This window comes from Saccoglossus kowalevskii, chromosome 16 (genome assembly GCF_978046115.1).
Source record: "Saccoglossus kowalevskii chromosome 16, keSacKowa6.1, whole genome shotgun sequence".
Lineage (NCBI taxonomy): Eukaryota > Metazoa > Hemichordata > Enteropneusta > Harrimaniidae > Saccoglossus > Saccoglossus kowalevskii.
Window position 1 is genome coordinate 7,865,520 of NC_140656.1, and position 22,742 is coordinate 7,888,261.

At 37.8% G+C, this 22,742-nt stretch overlaps 1 protein-coding gene across 1 annotated transcript; it reads right to left on the reverse strand.

Moving 5' to 3' along the window:
* Window positions 1–1,370: 1,370 nt before the first annotated feature.
* On the reverse strand, window positions 1,371–22,725 carry LOC102804215 (uncharacterized). The gene is made up of 7 exons (XM_085491708.1): window positions 22,638–22,725; window positions 21,538–21,662; window positions 21,223–21,314; window positions 20,674–20,779; window positions 4,363–4,479; window positions 3,477–3,679; window positions 1,371–2,634 (listed from the first exon to the last, which is right to left on the reverse strand). Exons 2-7 carry the CDS (start codon window positions 21,653–21,655, stop codon window positions 2,440–2,442), a joined length of 831 nt encoding a protein of 276 aa, XP_085347834.1. The 5' UTR covers window positions 21,656–21,662; window positions 22,638–22,725; the 3' UTR covers window positions 1,371–2,439.
* Between the last annotated feature and the right edge of the window lie 17 nt (window positions 22,726–22,742).

Here is a 22,742-nt window from a genome sequence, read left to right on the forward strand (position 1 = left end):
AAGTGATATTTTCACCTTCTTGTTAAAAACCGCAAGTCCAATTGCTTTGATATATTACATATATAGGTACTACATGTGGACCTCTCTCAGATTTGTTCATTTTGTAATGATATATTTAATTCTCTAATTTTGGTAAATATTTTTGTCATTTTTGGTAAAAAGTGATATTTTCCACATATTGTTGAAAACCGCAAGTCTGATTGTTTTGATACTATACATATTGTTCATTTTTTAATGATACTTTCTGTTCTTTAATTGAAATGTGCATTGCTAACAGCGGAGCTATCTCAGCCGAGAGGCTGCTTGTTTGTTTGTTTTTTTTACTCTGGTGATATTTCAATGCAAGTTTGACATTTAAATGAAGGTATCTATGGTAACAGATTTCATTTTTATTTAAATTTACCAAGAGCTGGATTCATAGATTTACAAACTTCATTTATTTGAAACAATTTTGAAATTTGTTAAGAAGTGTTTATTCAATAATTGAAAGTTATGTAATTATGAAACATGCCAAATACTTGGGCAGCTAATTTTGTTTCAAGATGTGGAAAAGAAATTTGCATATTTTTTATGAAACAACTGAAAAACCCCTATGTTTCCATTCAAAAGTAGTTATACATGCAGATTGCTTTTCCATCATCAGATCTTTTCGTCTGTATATATTGTTTTTCATTCATTTTGTGTTGTGACTAATTTATAGACACCAGAATTTATTGGTTATCATGTGTAATGTTTCCATTCTTATCAGGATAATGTCAGAATCAGCTGTGATGGGCTGATCGACCTGAAATAATGTCGGCTGGCTGACCAACCACTGAAACATAATCAATTGTATACCTACAAGAAGGGATTTTGATGATTCTTGATAAAAAAAAAAATTGATTTTTACATTTCAGTATTTTGTAACAAGGTACAAAATGATTAGTCTGTATTTTGGGTGTTATTGAGGGTGGAACACCCCTTCAACTTTCCTGTAGTAAATTTTTATGTGTTGGCTTTTGTCAATTTTTTGAGTGTGCACATGACAAAATAAGTATTCTACCTCTGATTTGAACTATTCAAAAGTTTTCAAAACTGCCACCTCGTGTCTGCTGGTGCCCTCGGTAAATGATAAAGTAAAGGCTTGATTAGTCGGGCGACAAAATACAATCAGATTGTTAGGTCATATAGAAAACTAGATTCCACTCTACCATTATGATTAATTTTATTGCTGTTCTTCAGCTGTGGGTATTAAGATTACTGTTCTCTGATGGTCCCTTCATGGTAGCTATCTATGGAACCTTTTAGCAGGTGGTGTGTCAAACCGACAATGGATTGTCATTCAATCCACTGATTGCATTTATATCAAAAGTTCAGTTCATCACAGCTGTTGAGTCTCAAGATGAGAGCTTTGTGTACTTGAAAATCTTTATATTTTATTTCAGTTTCAATTTACATAGTAAAAATATAGTGCATTTAATGGTCTTTGTAAATAAAATTTACAAACTGAAAAAAAACAAACATTGTAAATACTTTACAGAAATGATTTTTTTTTGTTATAGAAATTTCATAGTGATATTCTTGTGAGAAATCTCTAGTTGACAGAATTATTTAACCACTTGTCACAATAAAATTGTCAGAATAATCCTGTGTTTGTGTAACATGTGTGAATGTAATAGTTATCATGGTAATGAAGTCTTGTCATTTGCTGTTGTACGAGACACGATTCTTGGGACGATGTAGTTTTGATAGAATGCAACATTTGTTTACTCCTGTGTTTATTTTCAGCCAATACCTCAAGAACCACTTATCAGATCTTAATGAAACTTAGTATATAGATGTCCTGGGGCAATGCACAGACCCGATAAGGTTTGGGTTAAAATCTGTGCATATTAATTACCTAATTTGCATAACAAGTTTTCTACCAGTATCTCAAGTACAAATCAGAAAATTTCAATGAAACTTGATACACATGTGCTTTTGAATCCACAGACCTTGTACTTGTAACATAAAGCATAAATACCATGCATATTAATTACCTAATTTGCCTAAATTTGACAATTTTCTTGTATCTTAATTACCAAGCTATTAGTATTTATAAACCCTAGTATTGCAAGTCAGATTGCTTTCAAATAGTGCATCTTGAGGACAAAGCTATAACAGCAGACATGCATCTGGTTGAAGAAACAAATAATAAAACTAAATCTGTAATGAATTTTAAATGGTCCTTTTTTGTACTTCATGCCATTAGCACGCTTGAGTTGTTATTCTCACTTTACTTTGCAGTATTGCATTACCTATTTTGATGAGAGTAAAATCAGTGTCTCTCAAAACCCTTATAAAAGGTTTGGATATAACCTGAAAGTTCTGCTAATGCTTTAAAACTGAGTAACACTATGTGTCATGCCTGAGAATGAGTTGTGAATGTTAACCATTGGTGACAAATCATTTGTCAGTGTTTTATTCCTGAGTAACCGTATCTCTAGTAGAGTCTGTTTGTGCCTTGATGCTGTAGATAGGCTGTGTTATTTTGCGTCTATAGTCAAGAACGTCTGTGGGAACTATGTGATGTTCATGTTTCAAACTCTCCATGTAAGACTTTATAATGAATCGATTGGTGTCTGTGACATCTGGATGCGATGCAAAGTCTTCAATCTATTGATGAAGTGAGATAAACTTGAATCATTATGTATATTATAGAATACACCTTTCCTAAAAAAAGCGTTATCTAGTGACGAAGCGCTTCTATGATGGAAATTATAGATACTGTGGAATACTTTATTTTCGCTGAAATAGCTTTTTGGGCGTTTCGCTTGGAATTCATTGTCACTGATTTTTGATGAGTTCAATGTGAAATATAGGGAAAAAAGTATATTTGCTGGATTTTATTTTCACGGAATCATCCCTTCAGCGAAAATAGCGAAAATAAAGTATTCTACAGTACTACCAAACAGTTGTTGATTTAATACTGCTTCAACACTGACAAAGGCTTGTGTAAATATCAGAGATTTGTCAAAGGCCAAAATATGTTATATTTTAAAGCTGAGAGAGTCGTCACCTGTGCTAACATCGCAAAGGCTCATGGGAAGATGCTGGTTTGTAAACAATAACATGCGAAGGCCATCTGACTCGTGCACAGGTGACGAAGTGTGACGTCAATAGAGGCTGAAACTTGTTGAATGCTTGGTATCTAAAATTCATGTGCTTTCCAAAGTATCTAATAAACACAAAGCATTGACTATTTTTGAAATCTGATTGAAAGTGATGTCATTGCCAATCATCTACTTATGAAGAATTTCCAGCATGCTGTTGTCAATGAACATAGCATTTTATTTTCAGTGTCTTCCATAACGTGTGTGACATTTGAATACATTTGCATGGCTAATGAAGCATATTAACAATCAGGGCTATGTCGAATTGTGGAAACCTAAAAAAAGAACAGCTTCTCGGAAAAGGTTGATGCTCTTAATTGAATTAGAAGGTTCAAGTTGACTCACTTTCATCCATTGACATGCTTTGACTTCATTCGGACATGGTCTGATGTCTAATGTCTTTGCTTTCATGATGCAAATAAAATACAAATCAGATCGTCCAAATTTATAATCATGTTTTTGTCGAAAGCACAGTAATGATACAAATTCTGACTCGATGCCGGTCTCCTCCATCACTTCTCTTTGTGCAGTTTCTCTTAGATCTTCCCCTTAAAAACAGACAGTACAACTTAGTGGAAAGCACTTTAAATTTAGAATAGCTTAGCCAAATATCTCATCTGAAAGTTACCATGTTTGCAAGTCATACTACCGGTAATCAAGATGCATTGTGTAGTTTTATCTACTAGTTTATTATTTCCTTCACTACAACACATCCTGTCATGTATTGCTGTTTTGAATTTTGCTATACAGAAAACAATTGACTTGATCGCTGCAAATCGACAAGAAACTTCTGTTTTATCTATCTTGGAAATATGGTAATAAATAAACACTGCTATAGAGTAGATAATATTTGGTAATCATAGTCATATGTAACTATTGAAAATAGGTAGAACATAAAAACGTAAGAACACGTACAACAACTATAAAGTAGAATGACTAAATGATTCCACAATAGAACATGTTACGTGCATTGCTTGAAACATCTACCTATTTTTAATAGTTACTTAGGTCTACGATTATCTACTATATATCATTGGAAATATGGTGACTGCTGCATTATGGAAGTTACATATGTTTTTGTCTTGTTTGAAAGTGATCAGTCAATGCATGGTTCTAGACATAAAGATGGATACACACACATGCAGATGAGAACTCAAATTACTAGTCATTTTTTGGAATACATTAGCAGGCAGCATCCCTGCCAGATTATAAGGTCAGCATCCAAAAATACCTGTATTAGCTAGTCCTCCTGGTAACTTCCAATGTGATTTGCTTCCTAAAAGGCCACCATATTTCTCTTGTATCACTAATACTTCATTTCTGTCATTTACAACAAATCCACCAACACCTGAATAATAAAATAATAATCTCCTGCACATTGATTATTTAAAAGAAATTAGATGGTCACACTAATAAGAGTATGGTCATTCAGAAGATTAAGCTCACAGTGATGTCACTGAATATATCAATTGACCAATAGAACACAATAAAACATTGGCTGGCCAATCATCCAGTATCTAGGGTCTCTGTAATAAGAATTAGGTGGCCAATTGTCCAATATCAAGGGTCTCTGTAATAAGATTTAGGTGGCCAATTGTCCAATATCAAGGGTCTCTGTAATAAGAATTAGGTGGCCAATTGTCCAGTATCTAGGGTCTCTGTAATAAAAATTAGGTCGCCAATTGTCCAGTATCTAGGGTCTCAGTAATAAGAATTAGGTGGCCAATTGTCCAGTATCAAGGGTCTCTGTAATAAGAATTAGGTGGCCAATTGTCCAGTATCAAGGGTCTCAGTAATAAGAATTAGCTGGCCAATTGTCCAGTATCTAGGGTCTCTGTAATAAGAATTAGGTGGCCAATTGTCCAATATCAAGGGTCTCTGTAATAAGAATTAGGTGGCCAATTGTGCAATATCAAGGGTCTCTGTAATAAGAATTAGGTGGCCAATTGTCCAGTATCTAGGGTCTCAGTAATAAGAATTAGCTGGCCAATCGTCCAGTATCTAGGGTCTCTGTAATAAGAATTAGGTGGCCAATCATCCAGTATCTAGGGTCTCTGTAATAAGAATTAGGTGGCCAATTGTCCAATATCAAGGGTCTCTGTAATAAGATTTAGGTGGCCAATTGTCCAATATCAAGGGTCTCTGTAATAAGAATTAGGTGGCCAATTGTCCAGTATCTAGGGTCTCTGTAATAAAAATTAGGTCGCCAATTGTCCAGTATCTAGGGTCTCAGTAATAAGAATTAGGTGGCCAATTGTCCAGTATCAAGGGTCTCTGTAATAAGAATTAGGTGGCCAATTGTCCAGTATCAAGGGTCTCAGTAATAAGAATTAGCTGGCCAATTGTCCAGTATCTAGGGTCTCTGTAATAAGAATTAGGTGGCCAATTGTCCAATATCAAGGGTCTCTGTAATAAGAATTAGGTGGCCAATTGTGCAATATCAAGGGTCTCTGTAATAAGAATTAGGTGGCCAATTGTCCAGTATCTAGGGTCTCAGTAATAAGAATTAGCTGGCCAATCGTCCAGTATCTAGGGTCTCTGTAATAAGAATTAGGTGGCCAATTGTCCAATATCTAGGGTCTCTGTAATAAGAATTAGGTGGCCAATTGTCCAATATCAAGGGTCTCTGTAATAAGAATTAGGTGGCCAATTGTCCATTATCCAGGGTCTCAGTAATAAGAATTAGGTGGCCAATCGTCCAGTATCAAGGGTCTCTGTAATAAGAATTAGGTGGCCAATTGTCCAATATCAAGGGTCTCAGTAATAAGAATTAGGTGGCCAATTGTCCAATATCAAGGGTCTCAGTAATAAGAATTAGGTGGCCAATTGTCCAATATCATAATCAAGGGTCTCAGTAATAAGAATTAGGTGGCCAATTGTCCAATATCACGGGTCTCTGTAATAAGAATTAGGTGGCCAATTGTCCAATATCAAGGGTCTCTGTAATAAGAACTAGGTGGCCAATTGTCCAATATCAAGGGTCTCTGTAATAAGAATTAGGTGGCCAATTGTCCAATATCAAGGGTCTCTGTAATAAGAATTAGGTGGCCAATTGTCCAATATCAAGGGTCTCTGTAATAAGAATTAGGTGGCCAATTGTCCAATATCAAGGGTCTCTGTAATAAGAATTAGGTGGCCAATTGTCCAATATCAAGGGTCTCTGTAATAAGAATTAGGTGGCCAATTGTCCAATATCAAGGGTCTCTGTAATAAGAATTAGGTGGCCAATTGTCCAGTATCAAGGGTCTCTGTAATAAAAATTAGGTGGCCAATTGTCCAGTATCTAGGGTCTCAGTAATAAGAATTAGGTGGACAATTGTCCAATATCAAGGGTCTCTATAATAAGAATTAGGTGGCCAATTGTCCAATATCAAGGGTCTCTGTAATAAGAATTAGGTGGCCAATCGTCCAGTATCTAGAGTCTCTGTAATAAGAATTAGATGGCCAATTGTCCAATATCAAGGGTCTCTGTAATAAGAATTAGGTGGCCAATTGTCCAATATCAAGGGTCTCTGTAATAAGAATTAGGTGGCCAATTGTCCAATATCAAGGGTCTCTGTAATAAGAATTAGGTGGCCAATTGTCCAATATCAAGGGTCTCTGTAATAAGAATTAGGTGGCCAATTGTCCAATATCAAGGGTCTCTGTAATAAGAATTAGGTGGCCAATTGTCCAATATCAAGGGTCTCAGTGATAAGAATTAGGTGGCCAATTGTCCAATATCTAGGGTCTCTGTAATAAGAATTAGATGGCCAATTGTCCAATATCAAGGGTCTCTGTAATAAGGTGTCCAATATCAAGGGTCTCTGTAATAAGAATTAGGTGGCCAATTGTCCAATATCAAGGGTCTCTGTAATAAGAATTAGGTGGCCAATTGTCCAATATCAAGGGTCTCTGTAATAAGAATTAGGTGGCCAATTGTCCAATATCAAGGGTCTCTGTAATAAGAATTAGGTGGCCAATTGTCTAGTATCTAGGGTCTCTGTAATAAAAATTAGGTGGCCAATTGTCCAGTATCTAGGGTCTCAGTAATAAGAATTAGGTGGCCAATTGTCCAATATCTAGGGTCTCAGTAATAAGAATTAGGTGGCCAATTGTCCAGTATCTAGGGTCTCAGTAATAAGAATTAGGTGGCCAATTGTCCAGTATCTAGGGTCTCAGTAATAAGAATTAGGTGGCCAATTGTCCAATATCAAGGGTCTCAGTAATAAGAATTAGGTGGCCAATCGTCCAGTATCAAGGGTCTCTGTAATAAGAATTAGGTGGCCAATTGTCCAATATCTAGGGTCTCAGTAATAAGAATTGGCTGGCCAATTGTCCAATATCAAGGGTCTCTGTAATAAGAATTAGGTGGCCAATTGTCCAATATCAAGGGTCTCTGTAATAAGAATTAGGTGGCCAATTGTCCAATATCAAGGGTCTCTGTAATAAGAATTAGGTGGCCAATTGTCCAGTATCTAGGGTCTCAGTAACAAGAATTAGGTGGCCAATTGTCCAGTATCTAGGGTCTCAGTAATAAGAATTAGGTGGCCAATTGTCCAGTATCTAGGGTCTCAGTAATAAGAATTAGGTGGCCAATTGTCCAGTATCTAGGGTCTCAGTAATAAGAATTAGGTGGCCAATTGTCCAGTATCTAGGGTCTCAGTAATAAGAATTAGGTGGCCAATTGTCCAATATCAAGGGTCTCTGTAATAAGAATTAGGTGGCGCATTGTCCAGTATCTCGGGTCTCAGTAATAAGAATTAGGTGGCCAATTGTCCAGTATCTAGGGTCTCAGTAATAAGAATTAGGTGGCCAATTGTCCAATATCTAGGGTCTCAGTAATAAGAATTAGGTGGCCAATTGTCCAATATCTAGGGTCTCAGTAATAAGAATTAGGTGGCCAATTGTCCAGTATCAAGAGTCTCTGTAATAAGAATTAGGTGGCCAATTGTCCAATATCTAGGGTCTCAGTAATAAGAATTAGGTGGCCAATTGTCCAGTATCAAGGGTCTCTGTAATAAGAATTAGGTGGCCAATTGTCCAGTATCTAGGGTCTCAGAAATAAGAATTAGGTGGCCAATTGTCCAGTATCAAGGGTCTCAGTAATAAGAATTAGGTGGCCAATTGTCCAATATCAAGGGTCTCTGTAATAAGAATTAGGTGGCCAATTGTCCAGTATCTAGGGTCTCTGTAATAAGAATTAGGTGGCCAATTGTCCAGTATCTAGGGTCTCAGTAATAAGAATTAGGTGGCCAATTGTCCAGTATCTAGGGTCTCTGCAATAAGAATTAGGTGGCCAATTGTCCAGTATCAAGGGTCTCAGTAATAAGAATTAGGTGGCCAATTGTCCAATATCAAGGGTCTCAGTAATAAGAATTAGGTGGCCAATTGTCCAGTATCTAGGGTCTCAGTAATAAGAATTAGGTGGCCAATTGTCCAGTATCTAGGGTCTCAGTAATAAGAATTAGGTGGCCAATTGTCCAATATCAAGGGTCTCAGTAATAAGAATTAGGTGGCCAATCGTCCAGTATCAAGGGTCTCTGTAATAAGAATTAGGTGGCCAATTGTCCAATATCTAGGGTCTCAGTAATAAGAATTGGCTGGCCAATTGTCCAATATCAAGGGTCTCTGTAATAAGAATTAGGTGGCCAATTGTCCAATATCAAGGGTCTCTGTAATAAGAATTAGGTGGCCAATTGTCCAATATCAAGGGTCTCTGTAATAAGAATTAGGTGGCCAATTGTCCAGTATCTAGGGTCTCAGTAACAAGAATTAGGTGGCCAATTGTCCAGTATCTAGGGTCTCAGTAATAAGAATTAGGTGGCCAATTGTCCAGTATCTAGGGTCTCAGTAATAAGAATTAGGTGGCCAATTGTCCAGTATCAAGGGTCTCAGTAATAAGAATTAGGTGGCCAATTGTCCAATATCTAGGGTCTCAGTAATAAGAATTAGGTGGCCAATTGTCCAGTATCAAGAGTCTCTGTAATAAGAATTAGGTGGCCAATTGTCCAATATCTAGGGTCTCAGTAATAAGAATTAGGTGGCCAATTGTCCAGTATCAAGGGTCTCTGTAATAAGAATTAGGTGGCCAATTGTCCAGTATCTAGGGTCTCAGAAATAAGAATTAGGTGGCCAATTGTCCAGTATCAAGGGTCTCAGTAATAAGAATTAGGTGGCCAATTGTCCAATATCAAGGGTCTCTGTAATAAGAATTAGGTGGCCAATTGTCCAGTATCTAGGGTCTCTGTAATAAGAATTAGGTGGCCAATTGTCCAGTATCTAGGGTCTCAGTAATAAGAATTAGGTGGCCAATTGTCCAGTATCTAGGGTCTCTGCAATAAGAATTAGGTGGCCAATTGTCCAGTATCAAGGGTCTCAGTAATAAGAATTAGGTGGCCAATTGTCCAATATCAAGGGTCTCTGTAATAAGAATTAGGTGGCCAATTGTCCAGTATCTAGGGTCTCTGTAATAAGAATTAGGTGGCCAATTGTCCAGTATCTAGGGTCTCAGTAATAAGAATTAGGTGGCCAATTGTCCAGTATCTAGGGTCTCTGCAATAAGAATTAGGTGGCCAATTGTCCAGTATCAAGGAACTCAGTCATAAGAATTAGGTGGCCAATTGTCCAGTATCTAGGGTCTCAGTAATAAGAATTAGGTGGCCAATTGTCCAGTATCTAGGGTCTCAGTAATAAGAATTAGGTGGCCAATTGTCCAGTATCTAGGGTCTCAGTAATAAGAATTAGGTGGCCAATTGTCCAATATCAAGGGTCTCAGTAATAAGAATTAGGTGGCCAATCGTCCAGTATCAAGGGTCTCTGTAATAAGAATTAGGTGGCCAATTGTCCAATATCTAGGGTCTCAGTAATAAGAATTGGCTGGCCAATTGTCCAATATCAAGGGTCTCTGTAATAAGAATTAGGTGGCCAATTGTCCAATATCAAGGGTCTCTGTAATAAGAATTAGGTGGCCAATTGTCCAATATCAAGGGTCTCTGTAATAAGAATTAGGTGGCCAATTGTCCAGTATCTAGGGTCTCAGTAACAAGAATTAGGTGGCCAATTGTCCAGTATCTAGGGTCTCAGTAATAAGAATTAGGTGGCCAATTGTCCAGTATCTAGGGTCTCAGTAATAAGAATTAGGTGGCCAATTGTCCAGTATCTAGGGTCTCAGTAATAAGAATTAGGTGGCCAATTGTCCAATATCAAGGGTCTCAGTAATAAGAATTAGGTGGCCAATTGTCCAATATCAAGGGTCTCAGTAATAAGAATTAGGTGGCCAATTGTCCAATATCAAGGGTCTCAGTAATAAGAATTAGGTGGCCAATTGTCCAATATCAAGGGTCTCTGTAATAAGAATTAGGTGGCCAATTGTCCAATATCAAGGGTCTCTGTAATAAGAATTAGGTGGCCAATTGTCCAATATCAAGGGTCTCTGTAATAAGAATTAGGTGGCCAATTGTCCAATATCAAGGGTCTCTGTAATAAGAATTAGGTGGCCAATTGCCCAATATCAAGGGTCTCTGTAATAAGAATTAGGTGGCCAATTGTCCAATATCAAGGGTCTCTGTAATAAGAATTAGGTGGCCAATTGTCCAATATCAAGGGTCTCTGTAATAAGAATTAGGTGGCCAATTGTCCAATATCAAGGGTCTCTGTAATAAGAATTAGGTGGCCAATTGTCCAGTATCAAGGGTCTCTGTAATAAAAATTAGGTGGCCAATTGTCCAGTATCTAGGGTCTCAGTAATAAGAATTAGGTGGACAATTGTCCAATATCAAGGGTCTCTATAATAAGAATTAGGTGGCCAATTGTCCAATATCAAGGGTCTCTGTAATAAGAATTAGGTGGCCAATCGTCCAGTATCTAGAGTCTCTGTAATAAGAATTAGATGGCCAATTGTCCAATATCAAGGGTCTCTGTAATAAGAATTAGGTGGCCAATTGTCCAATATCAAGGGTCTCTGTAATAAGAATTAGGTGGCCAATTGTCCAATATCAAGGGTCTCTGTAATAAGAATTAGGTGGCCAATTGTCCAATATCAAGGGTCTCTGTAATAAGAATTAGGTGGCCAATTGTCCAATATCAAGGGTCTCTGTAATAAGAATTAGGTGGCCAATTGTCCAATATCAAGGGTCTCAGTGATAAGAATTAGGTGGCCAATTGTCCAATATCTAGGGTCTCTGTAATAAGAATTAGATGGCCAATTGTCCAATATCAAGGGTCTCAGTAATAAGGTGTCCAATATCAAGGGTCTCTGTAATAAGAATTAGGTGGCCAATTGTCCAATATCAAGGGTCTCTGTAATAAGAATTAGGTGGCCAATTGTCCAATATCAAGGGTCTCTGTAATAAGAATTAGGTGGCCAATTGTCCAATATCAAGGGTCTCTGTAATAAGAATTAGGTGGCCAATTGTCTAGTATCTAGGGTCTCTGTAATAAAAATTAGGTGGCCAATTGTCCAGTATCTAGGGTCTCAGTAATAAGAATTAGGTGGCCAATTGTCCAATATCTAGGGTCTCAGTAATAAGAATTAGGTGGCCAATTGTCCAATATCAAGGGTCTCTGTAATAAGAATTAGGTGGCCAATTGTCCAATATCAAGGGTCTCTGTAATAAGAATTAGGTGGCCAATTGTCCAATATCAAGGGTCTCTGTAATAAAAATTAGGTGGCCAATTGTCCAGTATCTAGGGTCTCAGTAATAAGAATTAGGTGGCCAATTGTCCAATATCTAGGGTCTCAGTAATAAGAATTAGGTGGCCAATTGTCCAGTATCAAGAGTCTCTGTAATAAGAATTAGGTGGCCAATTGTCCAATATCTAGGGTCTCAGTAATAAGAATTAGGTGGCCAATTGTCCAGTATCAAGGGTCTCTGTAATAAGAATTAGGTGGCCAATTGTCCAGTATCTAGGGTCTCAGAAATAAGAATTAGGTGGCCAATTGTCCAGTATCAAGGGTCTCAGTAATAAGAATTAGGTGGCCAATTGTCCAATATCAAGGGTCTCTGTAATAAGAATTAGGTGGCCAATTGTCCAGTATCTAGGGTCTCAGTAATAAGAATTAGGTGGCCAATTGTCCAGTATCTAGGGTCTCTGCAATAAGAATTAGGTGGCCAATTGTCCAGTATCAAGGGTCTCAGTAATAAGAATTAGGTGGCCAATTGTCCAATATCAAGGGTCTCTGTAATAAGAATTAGGTGGCCAATTGTCCAGTATCTAGGGTCTCTGTAATAAGAATTAGGTGGCCAATTGTCCAGTATCTAGGGTCTCAGTAATAAGAATTAGGTGGCCAATTGTCCAGTATCTAGGGTCTCTGCAATAAGAATTAGGTGGCCAATTGTCCAATATCTAGGGTCTCAGTAATAAGAATTAGGTGGCCAATTGTCCAGTATCAAGAGTCTCTGTAATAAGAATTAGGTGGCCAATTGTCCAATATCTAGGGTCTCAGTAATAAGAATTAGGTGGCCAATTGTCCAGTATCAAGGGTCTCTGTAATAAGAATTAGGTGGCCAATTGTCCAGTATCTAGGGTCTCAGAAATAAGAATTAGGTGGCCAATTGTCCAGTATCAAGGGTCTCAGTAATAAGAATTAGGTGGCCAATTGTCCAATATCAAGGGTCTCTGTAATAAGAATTAGGTGGCCAATTGTCCAGTATCTAGGGTCTCAGTAATAAGAATTAGGTGGCCAATTGTCCAGTATCTAGGGTCTCTGCAATAAGAATTAGGTGGCCAATTGTCCAGTATCAAGGGTCTCCAGTAATAAGAATTAGGTGGCCAATTGTCCAATATCAAGGGTCTCTGTAATAAGAATTAGGTGGCCAATTGTCCAGTATCTAGGGTCTCTGTAATAAGAATTAGGTGGCCAATTGTCCAGTATCTAGGGTCTCAGTAATAAGAATTAGGTGGCCAATTGTCCAGTATCTAGGGTCTCTGCAATAAGAATTAGGTGGCCAATTGTCCAGTATCAAGGGTCTCAGTAATAAAAATTAGGTGGCCAATTGTCCAGTATCTAGGGTCTCAGTAATAAGAATTAGGTGGCCAATTGTCCAATATCTAGGGTCTCAGTAATAAGAATTAGGTGGCCAATTGTCCAGTATCAAGAGTCTCTGTAATAAGAATTAGGTGGCCAATTGTCCAATATCTAGGGTCTCAGTAATAAGAATTAGGTGGCCAATTGTCCAGTATCTAGGGTCTCAGTAATAAGAATTAGGTGGCCAATTGTCCAGTATCTAGGGTCTCAGTAATAAGAATTAGGTGGCCAATTGTCCAGTATCTAGGGTCTCAGTAATAAGAATTAGGTGGCCAATTGTCCAGTATCTAGGGTCTCAGTAATAAGAATTAGGTGGCCAATTGTCCAGTATCTAGGGTCTCAGTAATAAGAATTAGGTGGCCAATTGTCCAATATCAAGGGTCTCAGTAATAAGAATTAGGTGGCCAATCGTCCAGTATCAAGGGTCTCTGTAATAAGAATTAGGTGGCCAATTGTCCAATATCTAGGGTCTCAGTAATAAGAATTGGCTGGCCAATTGTCCAATATCAAGGGTCTCTGTAATAAGAATTAGGTGGCCAATTGTCCAATATCAAGGGTCTCTGTAATAAGAATTAGGTGGCCAATTGTCCAATATCAAGGGTCTCTGTAATAAGAATTAGGTGGCCAATTGTCCAGTATCTAGGGTCTCAGTAACAAGAATTAGGTGGCCAATTGTCCAGTATCTAGGGTCTCAGTAATAAGAATTAGGTGGCCAATTGTCCAGTATCTAGGGTCTCAGTAATAAGAATTAGGTGGCCAATTGTCCAGTATCTAGGGTCTCAGTAATAAGAATTAGGTGGCCAATTGTCCAATATCAAGGGTCTCAGTAATAAGAATTAGGTGGCCAATTGTCCAATATCAAGGGTCTCAGTAATAAGAATTAGGTGGCCAATTGTCCAATATCAAGGGTCTCAGTAATAAGAATTAGGTGGCCAATTGTCCAATATCAAGGGTCTCTGTAATAAGAATTAGGTGGCCAATTGTCCAATATCAAGGGTCTCTGTAATAAGAATTAGGTGGCCAATTGTCCAGTATCTAGGGTCTCAGTAATAAGAATTAGGTGGCCAATTGTCCAATATCAAGGGTCTCTGTGATAAGAATTAGGTGGCCAATTGCCCAATATCAAGGGTCTCTGTAATAAGAATTAGGTGGCCAATTGTCCAATATCAAGGGTCTCTGTAATAAGAATTAGGTGGCCAATTGTCCAATATCAAGGGTCTCTGTAATAAGAATTAGGTGGCCAATTGTCCAATATCAAGGGTCTCTGTAATAAGAATTAGGTGGCCAATTGTCCAGTATCAAGGGTCTCTGTAATAAAAATTAGGTGGCCAATTGTCCAGTATCTAGGGTCTCAGTAATAAGAATTAGGTGGACAATTGTCCAATATCAAGGGTCTCGATAATAAGAATTAGGTGGCCAATTGTCCAATATCAAGGGTCTCTGTAATAAGAATTAAGTGGCCAATCGTCCAGTATCTAGAGTCTCTGTAATAAGAATTAGATGGCCAATTGTCCAATATCAAGGGTCTCTGTAATAAGAATTAGGTGGCCAATTGTCCAATATCAAGGGTCTCTGTAATAAGAATTAGGTGGCCAATTGTCCAATATCAAGGGTCTCTGTAATAAGAATTAGGTGGCCAATTGTCCAATATCAAGGGTCTCTGTAATAAGAATTAGGTGGCCAATTGTCCAATATCAAGGGTCTCTGTAATAAGAATTAGGTGGCCAATTGTCCAATATCAAGGGTCTCAGTAATAAGAATTAGGTGGCCAATTGTCCAATATCTAGGGTCTCTGTAATAAGAATTAGATGGCCAATTGTCCAATATCAAGGGTCTCTGTAATAAGGTGTCCAATATCAAGGGTCTCTGTAATAAGAATTAGGTGGCCAATTGTCCAATATCAAGGGTCTCTGTAATAAGAATTAGGTGGCCAATTGTCCAATATCAAGGGTCTCTGTAATAAGAATTAGGTGGCCAATTGTCCAATATCAAGGGTCTCTGTAATAAGAATTAGGTGGCCAATTGTCTAGTATCTAGGGTCTCTGTAATAAAAATTAGGTGGGCAATTGTCCAGTATCTAGGGTCTCAGTAATAAGAATTAGGTGGCCAATTGTCCAATATCTAGGGTCTCAGTAATAAGAATTAGGTGGCCAATTGTCCAATATCAAGGGTCTCTGTAATAAGAATTAGGTGGCCAATTGTCCAATATCAAGGGTCTCTGTAATAAGAATTAGGTGGCCAATTGTCCAATATCAAGGGTCTCTGTAATAAAAATTAGGTGGCCAATTGTCCAGTATCTAGGGTCTCAGTTAATAAGAATTAGGTGGCCAATTGTCCAATATCAAGGGTCTCTGTAATAAGAATCAAGTGGCCAATTGTCCAATATCAAGGGTCTCTGTAATAAGAATTAGGTGGCCAATTGTCCAGTATCTAGGGTCTCAGTAATAAGAATTAGGTGGCCAATCATCCAGTATCAAGGGTCTCTGTAATAAGAATTAGGTGGCCAATTGTCCAATATCTAGGGTCTCTGTAATAAGAATTAGGTGGCCAATTGTCCAATATCAAGGGTCTCTGTAATAAGAATTAGGTGGCCAATTGTCCAGTATCTAGGGTCTCAGTAATAAGAATTAGGTGGCCAATCGTCCAGTATCAAGGGTCTCTGTAATAAGAATTAGGTGGCCAATTGTCCAATATCTAGGGTCTCAGTAATAAGAATTGGCTGGCCAATTGCCCAATATCAAGGGTCTCTGTAATAAGAATTAGGTGGCCAATTGTCCAATATCAAGGGTCTCTGTAATAAGAATTAGGTGGCCAATTGTCCAATATCAAGGGTCTCTGTAATAAGAATTAGGTGGCCAATTGTCCAGTATCTAGGGTCTCAGTAATAAGAATTAGGGGCCAATTGTCCAGTATCTAGGGTCTCAGTAATAAGAATTAGGTGGCCAATTGTCCAGTATCTAGGGTCTCAGTAATAAGAATTAGGTGGCCAATTGTCCAGTATCTAGGGTCTCAGTAATAAGAATTAGGTGGCCAATTGTCCAGTATCTAGGGTCTCAGTAATAAGAATTAGGTGGCCAATTGTCCAATATCAAGGGTCTCAGTAATAAGAATTAGGTGGCCAATCGTCCAGTATCAAGGGTCTCTGTAATAAGAATTAGGTGGCCAATTGTACAATATCTAGAGTCTCAGTAATAAGAATTGGCTGGCCAATTGTCCAATATCAAGGGTCTCTGTAATAAGAATTAGGTGGCCAATTGTCCAATATCAAGGGTCTCTGTAATAAGAATTAGGTGGCCAATTGTCCAATATCAAGGGTCTCTGTAATAAGAATTAGGTGGCCAATTGTCCAGTATCTAGGGTCTCAGTAACAAGAATTAGGTGGCCAATTGTCCAGTATCTAGGGTCTCAGTAATAAGAATTAGGTGGCCAATTGTCCAGTATCTAGGGTCTCAGTAATAAGAATTAGGTGGCCAATTGTCCAGTATCTAGGGTCTCAGTAATAAGAATTAGGTGGCCAATTGTCCAGTATCTAGGGTCTCAGTAATAAGAATTAGTTGGCCAATTGTCCAATATCAAGGGTCTCTGTAATAAGAATTAGGTGGCGCATTGTCCAGTATCTAGGGTCTCAGTAATAAGAATTAGGTGGCCAATTGTCCAGTATCTAGGGTCTCAGTAATAAGAATTAGGTGGCCAATTGTCCAATATCTAGGGTCTCAGTAATAAGAATTAGGTGGCCAATTGTCCAATATCTAGGGTCTCAGTAATAAGAATTAGGTGGCCAATTGTCCAGTATCAAGGGTCTCTGTAATAAGAATTAGGTGGCCAATTGTCCAATATCTAGGGTCTCAGTAATAAGAATTAGGTGGCCAATTGTCCAGTATCAAGGGTCTCTGTAATAAGAATTAGGTGGCCAATTGTCCAGTATCTAGGGTCTCAGAAATAAGAATTAGGTGGCCAATTGTCCAGTATCAAGGGTCTCAGTAATAAGAATTAGGTGGCCAATTGTCCAATATCAAGGGTCTCTGTAATAAGAATTAGGTGGCCAATTGTCCAGTATCTAGGGTCTCTGTAATAAGAATTAGGTGGCCAATTGTCCAGTATCTAGGGTCTTAGTAATAAGAATTAGGTGGCCAATTGTCCAGTATCTAGGGTCTCTGCAATAAGAATTAGGTGGCCAATTGTCCAGTATCAAGGGTCTCAGTAATAAGAATTAGGTGGCCAATTGTCCAATATCAAGGGTCTCTGTAATAAGAATTAGGTGGCCAATTGTCCAGTATCTAGGGTCTCTGTAATAAGAATTAGGTGGCCAATTGTCCAGTATCTAGGGTCTCAGTAATAAGAATTAGGTGGCCAATTGTCCAGTATCTAGGGTCTCTGCAATAAGAATTAGGTGGCCAATTGTCCAGTATCAAGGGTCTCAGTCATAAGAATTAGGTGGCCAATTGTCCAGTATCTAGGGTCTCAGTAATAAGAATTAGGTGGCCAATTGTCCAGTATCAAGGGTCTCTGTAATAAGAATTAGGTGGCCAACTGTCCAATATCTAGGGTCTCAGTAATAAGAATTAGGTGGCCAATTGTCCAATATCAAGGGTCTCTGTAATAAGAATTAGGTGGCCAATTGTCCAATATCTAGGGTCTCAGTAATAAGAATTAGGTGGCCAATTGTCCAATATCAAGGGTCTCTGTAATAAGAATTAGGTGGCCAATTGTCCAATATCTAGGGTCTCTGTAATAAGAATTAGGTGGCCAATTGTCCAATATCAAGGGTCTCTGTAATAAGAATTAGGTGGCCAATTGTCCAATATCAAGGGTCTCTGTGATAAGAATTAGGTGGCCAATTGTCCAGTATCAAGGGTCTCAGTAATAAGAATTAGGTGGCCAATTGTCCAGTATCTAGGGTCTCAGTAATAAGAATTAGGTGGCCAATTGTCCAGTATCTAGGGTCTCAGTAATAAGAATTAGGTGGCCAATTGTCCAGTATCTAGGGTCTCAGTAATAAGAATTAGTTGGCCAATTGTCCAATATCAAGGGTCTCTGTAATAAGAATTAGGTGGCGCATTGTCCAGTATCTAGGGTCTCAGTAATAAGAATTAGGTGGCCAATTGTCCAGTATCTAGGGTCTCAGTAATAAGAATTAGGTGGCCAATTGTCCAATATCTAGGGTCTCAGTAATAAGAATTAGGTGGCCAATTGTCCAATATCTAGGGTCTCAGTAATAAGAATTAGGTGGCCAATTGTCCAGTATCAAGGGTCTCTGTAATAAGAATTAGGTGGCCAATTGTCCAATATCTAGGGTCTCAGTAATAAGAATTAGGTGGCCAATTGTCCAGTATCAAGGGTCTCTGTAATAAGAATTAGGTGGCCAATTGTCCAGTATCTAGGGTCTCAGAAATAAGAATTAGGTGGCCAATTGTCCAGTATCAAGGGTCTCAGTAATAAGAATTAGGTGGCCAATTGTCCAATATCAAGGGTCTCTGTAATAAGAATTAGGTGGCCAATTGTCCAGTATCTAGGGTCTCTGTAATAAGAATTAGGTGGCCAATTGTCCAGTATCTAGGGTCTTAGTAATAAGAATTAGGTGGCCAATTGTCCAGTATCTAGGGTCTCTGCAATAAGAATTAGGTGGCCAATTGTCCAGTATCAAGGGTCTCAGTAATAAGAATTAGGTGGCCAATTGTCCAATATCAAGGGTCTCTGTAATAAGAATTAGGTGGCCAATTGTCCAGTATCTAGGGTCTCTGTAATAAGAATTAGGTGGCCAATTGTCCAGTATCTAGGGTCTCAGTAATAAGAATTAGGTGGCCAATTGTCCAGTATCTAGGGTCTCTGCAATAAGAATTAGGTGGCCAATTGTCCAGTATCAAGGGTCTCAGTCATAAGAATTAGGTGGCCAATTGTCCAGTATCTAGGGTCTCAGTAATAAGAATTAGGTGGCCAATTGTCCAGTATCAAGGGTCTCTGTAATAAGAATTAGGTGGCCAACTGTCCAATATCTAGGGTCTCAGTAATAAGAATTAGGTGGCCAATTGTCCAATATCAAGGGTCTCTGTAATAAGAATTAGGTGGCCAATTGTCCAATATCTAGGGTCTCAGTAATAAGAATTAGGTGGCCAATTGTCCAATATCAAGGGTCTCTGTAATAAGAATTAGGTGGCCAATTGTCCAATATCTAGGGTCTCTGTAATAAGAATTAGGTGGCCAATTGTCCAATATCAAGGGTCTCTGTAATAAGAATTAGGTGGCCAATTGTCCAATATCAAGGGTCTCTGTGATAAGAATTAGGTGGCCAATTGTCCAGTATCAAGGGTCTCAGTAATAAGAATTAGGTGGCCAATTGTCCAGTATCTAGGGTCTCTGTAATAAGAATTAGGTGGCCAATTGTCCAGTATCTAGGGTCTCAGTAATAAGAATTAGGTGGCCAATCGTCCAGTATCAAGGGTCTCTGTAATAAGAATTAGGTGGCCAATTGTCCAATATCTAGGGTCTCAGTAATAAGAATTGGCTGGCCAATTGCCCAATATCAAGGGTCTCTGTAATAAGAATTAGGTGGCCAATTGTCCAATATCAAGGGTCTCTGTAATAAGAATTAGGTGGCCAATTGTCCAATATCAAGGGTCTCTGTAATAAGAATTAGGTGGCCAATTGTCCAGTATCTAGGGTCTCAGTAATAAGAATTAGGTGGCCAATTGTCCAATATCAAGGGTCTCAGTGATAAGAATTAGGTGGCCAATTGTCCAATATCTAGGGTCTCTGTAATAAGAATTAGATGGCCAATTGTCCAATATCAAGGGTCTCTGTAATAAGGTGTCCAATATCAAGGGTCTCTGTAATAAGAATTAGGTGGCCAATTGTCCAATATCAAGGGTCTCTGTAATAAGAATTAGGTGGCCAATTGTCCAATATCAAGGGTCTCTGTAATAAGAATTAGGTGGCCAATTGTCCAATATCAAGGGTCTCTGTGATAAGAATTAGGTGGCCAATTGTCCAGTATCAAGGGTCTCAGTAATAAGAATTAGGTGGCCAATTGTCCAGTATCTAGGGTCTCTGTAATAAGAATTAGGTGGCCAATTGTCCAGTATCTAGGGTCTCTGTAATAAAAATTAGGTGGCCAATTGTCCAATATCAAGGGTCTCTGTAATAAGAATTAGGTGGCCAATTGTCCAATATCAAGGGTCTCTGTAATAAGAATTAGGTGGCCAATTGTCCAATATCAAGGGTCTCTGTAATAAGAATTAGGTGGCCAATTGTCCAATATCAAGGGTCTCTGTAATAAGAATCACCTGGCCAATCGTCCAGTATCTAGGGTCTCTGTAATAAGAATTATCTGGCCAATCGTCCAGTATCAAGGGTCTCAGTAATAAGAATTGGCTTACATTCATGTAGGTGGGCAATAGATAAACTGTTATATTATTAGGTATGCCATTGCCCACACAGTGAGGCAATATGTTTCAATGCTTTATGGAGCCATGCATTTTATAAATAAATATATTGCAGATGATGGAAGGGCAAAAAAGGAATGAGTATCAGACATACCTACATAATGATTAGCATACTCTGGCATTATATTGGGTTCATCTGTTGGCAGCCATCTCACCATCCAGACATATGTAGGCTGGGCATGATGAAACACAAAGCCATGCTGCAAAAAAATACAGTAAAACCTGTTTCAGCCAAATTATTTCAGTTTGGTCTAGGTACCTTCCAATATATACTACCTCTCTAACTTTCATGAAGAGAACTTTTTTAGTCCCATCAATGTTCACTTTAGACATCTTGCTACACAGAATACACAGACCGGATAACTGCTATAATTTTCACAAGTCAAGAAAAATCAGACTGAGAGGTCACAGTGACTTTTGTGAAATTTTGTCCTCGTAAATATTCTTGGATTTTGAAACCATAAGCATTCTTGTTTGTTATAATCTTAATTATAATTGTATGACTTGATGAAATTCTGTTTCACTGTAAACTCACTTTTGCAAGTGAATGGAAATTGTCAAATTTTGTAGCAGTGTCTATGAATATGTCAGTGATTTTCTATAGCAGTGAAAATTGAACGGTTTACAGTATTAAATTCAATACCTTGACTGCTATTGGTATATACGATGACTGTCGTAGTTCTATCTTCAGTGAGATCGCCCTCAAACCCTCTTGTTGCCAGGCCAGAAGAGATGCTGAAAAGAAAAGAACAAATTTACATAACATAATTCACATGGTAGAGTTGTCTTTTTTTCATTATTTTATATAAATTGTTAGAACAATGAGTGTTACATACATTTACAAAACACAAAATTAGTGGTATGCATGGATCAAACTCTTGTATAAACATGAATAGGAAGATGCCTATTGCAGATAAATATCATGAAGTCTCAGTATGGGAATGATCTGTAATCTCACCCTGTAGTCTTGTTTCAAATTCTTCATCATTTTTACAAATCTCTTTATATGTTTTCACCAAAAGTCCATTGTAATGATCTCTGTTTCCATGGAAACACTTGACTTCATCATAGTCCATTTTATATCTATGGAAAAGCAAAATAAATTGTCTATATAATATTGAAATTAAACAGACATATTGGGACAGACAGTTTCAGGTCACTCTTTATCCACACAAACCATTTATTTCTCTGATAAATAGTTAAAATATAAACACTGTAAAATCAAATTTGACTAATAATAAGTACTGGAGATCTGAGTTATTGAAAAAGGATATAAATTTGGGAAAATCATGAAAATACATATTTTATTCTTTTGAATGTTATTTATCGGTTCTGAAAGTGAAACATGGAATATATATGTCTCGTCTCAGAACAAGTAATCATAATATAGCATTTGAAAAGGGCAGACATACGAATCCCAAAACTCCATTAGAAAATAGAATACTATGTAAACAAAGTTCACAAAAAGAAATTGCATTCATGCATTACCCTAATTATCAGTCTTATAGACAAAAATTGTTATTAAATATGAAATTCCCAAATGGACTCATAACAGATGATTTTCAGATGTTCAAGTACTTGTTGAGTAACAGCAAAAACTATATAGGTAAACAAATCAGAGACATGTTCTTAACTTGATTGAAATTCGAAACAAAACTTGGTTATTCATACTTAGTATTTACATTGTATTTTGCTTATGGAATGTTGCTTTGCAAAAAAAAAATGTTATTGCTGTCAACAGATAGAAATTGTATTTCTAGGGATACAATAATTACACAATATATTCAATCATTAAATAATCACACCATATTAAATACGTGTATAAGTGGGAATACGTGCCCCGTACTTCATCTTTCAAGCCCCACCTCAGGACTTCAAGCCGAACCCTAGATCTTTGTAACGCCCACCAGGAGAATTCCCTGATGATAGGACCTCCGGTGAAATGTGTGCAAAACAAACCAGTAATGTTACTACTTTAACTCCAGTTACTTTCATACACATATGACGTACTGCAGCGTGTAAATACAATTCCCACAAATTAAAATATTGACTACCTACCCCAGGCTAAATATTATTTCACAAAAAAACAGGGCACTTGCTCACGATCATCAGTGTTGCTGAATGGAAATTAACCTTTGACCCGGACGTTGTTTCCGCATTCGC

Bases quoted from the DNA above. Each gene is read 5' to 3' on its own strand.
- LOC102804215 (XM_085491708.1), bottom strand. From the start codon at position 21,655: ATGGACTATGATGAAGTCAAGTGTTTCCATGGAAACAGAGATCATTAC. The intron at 4,480-20,673 runs GTATGTCTGATA...TTTATTATTCAG, and splicing joins GTATGCTAATCATTATGTAG to GTGTTGGTGGATTTGTTGTA. The intron at 2,635-3,476 runs GTGAGTCAACTT...CTTCATCAATAG, and splicing joins AAGCATGTCAATGGATGAAA to ATTGAAGACTTTGCATCGCA.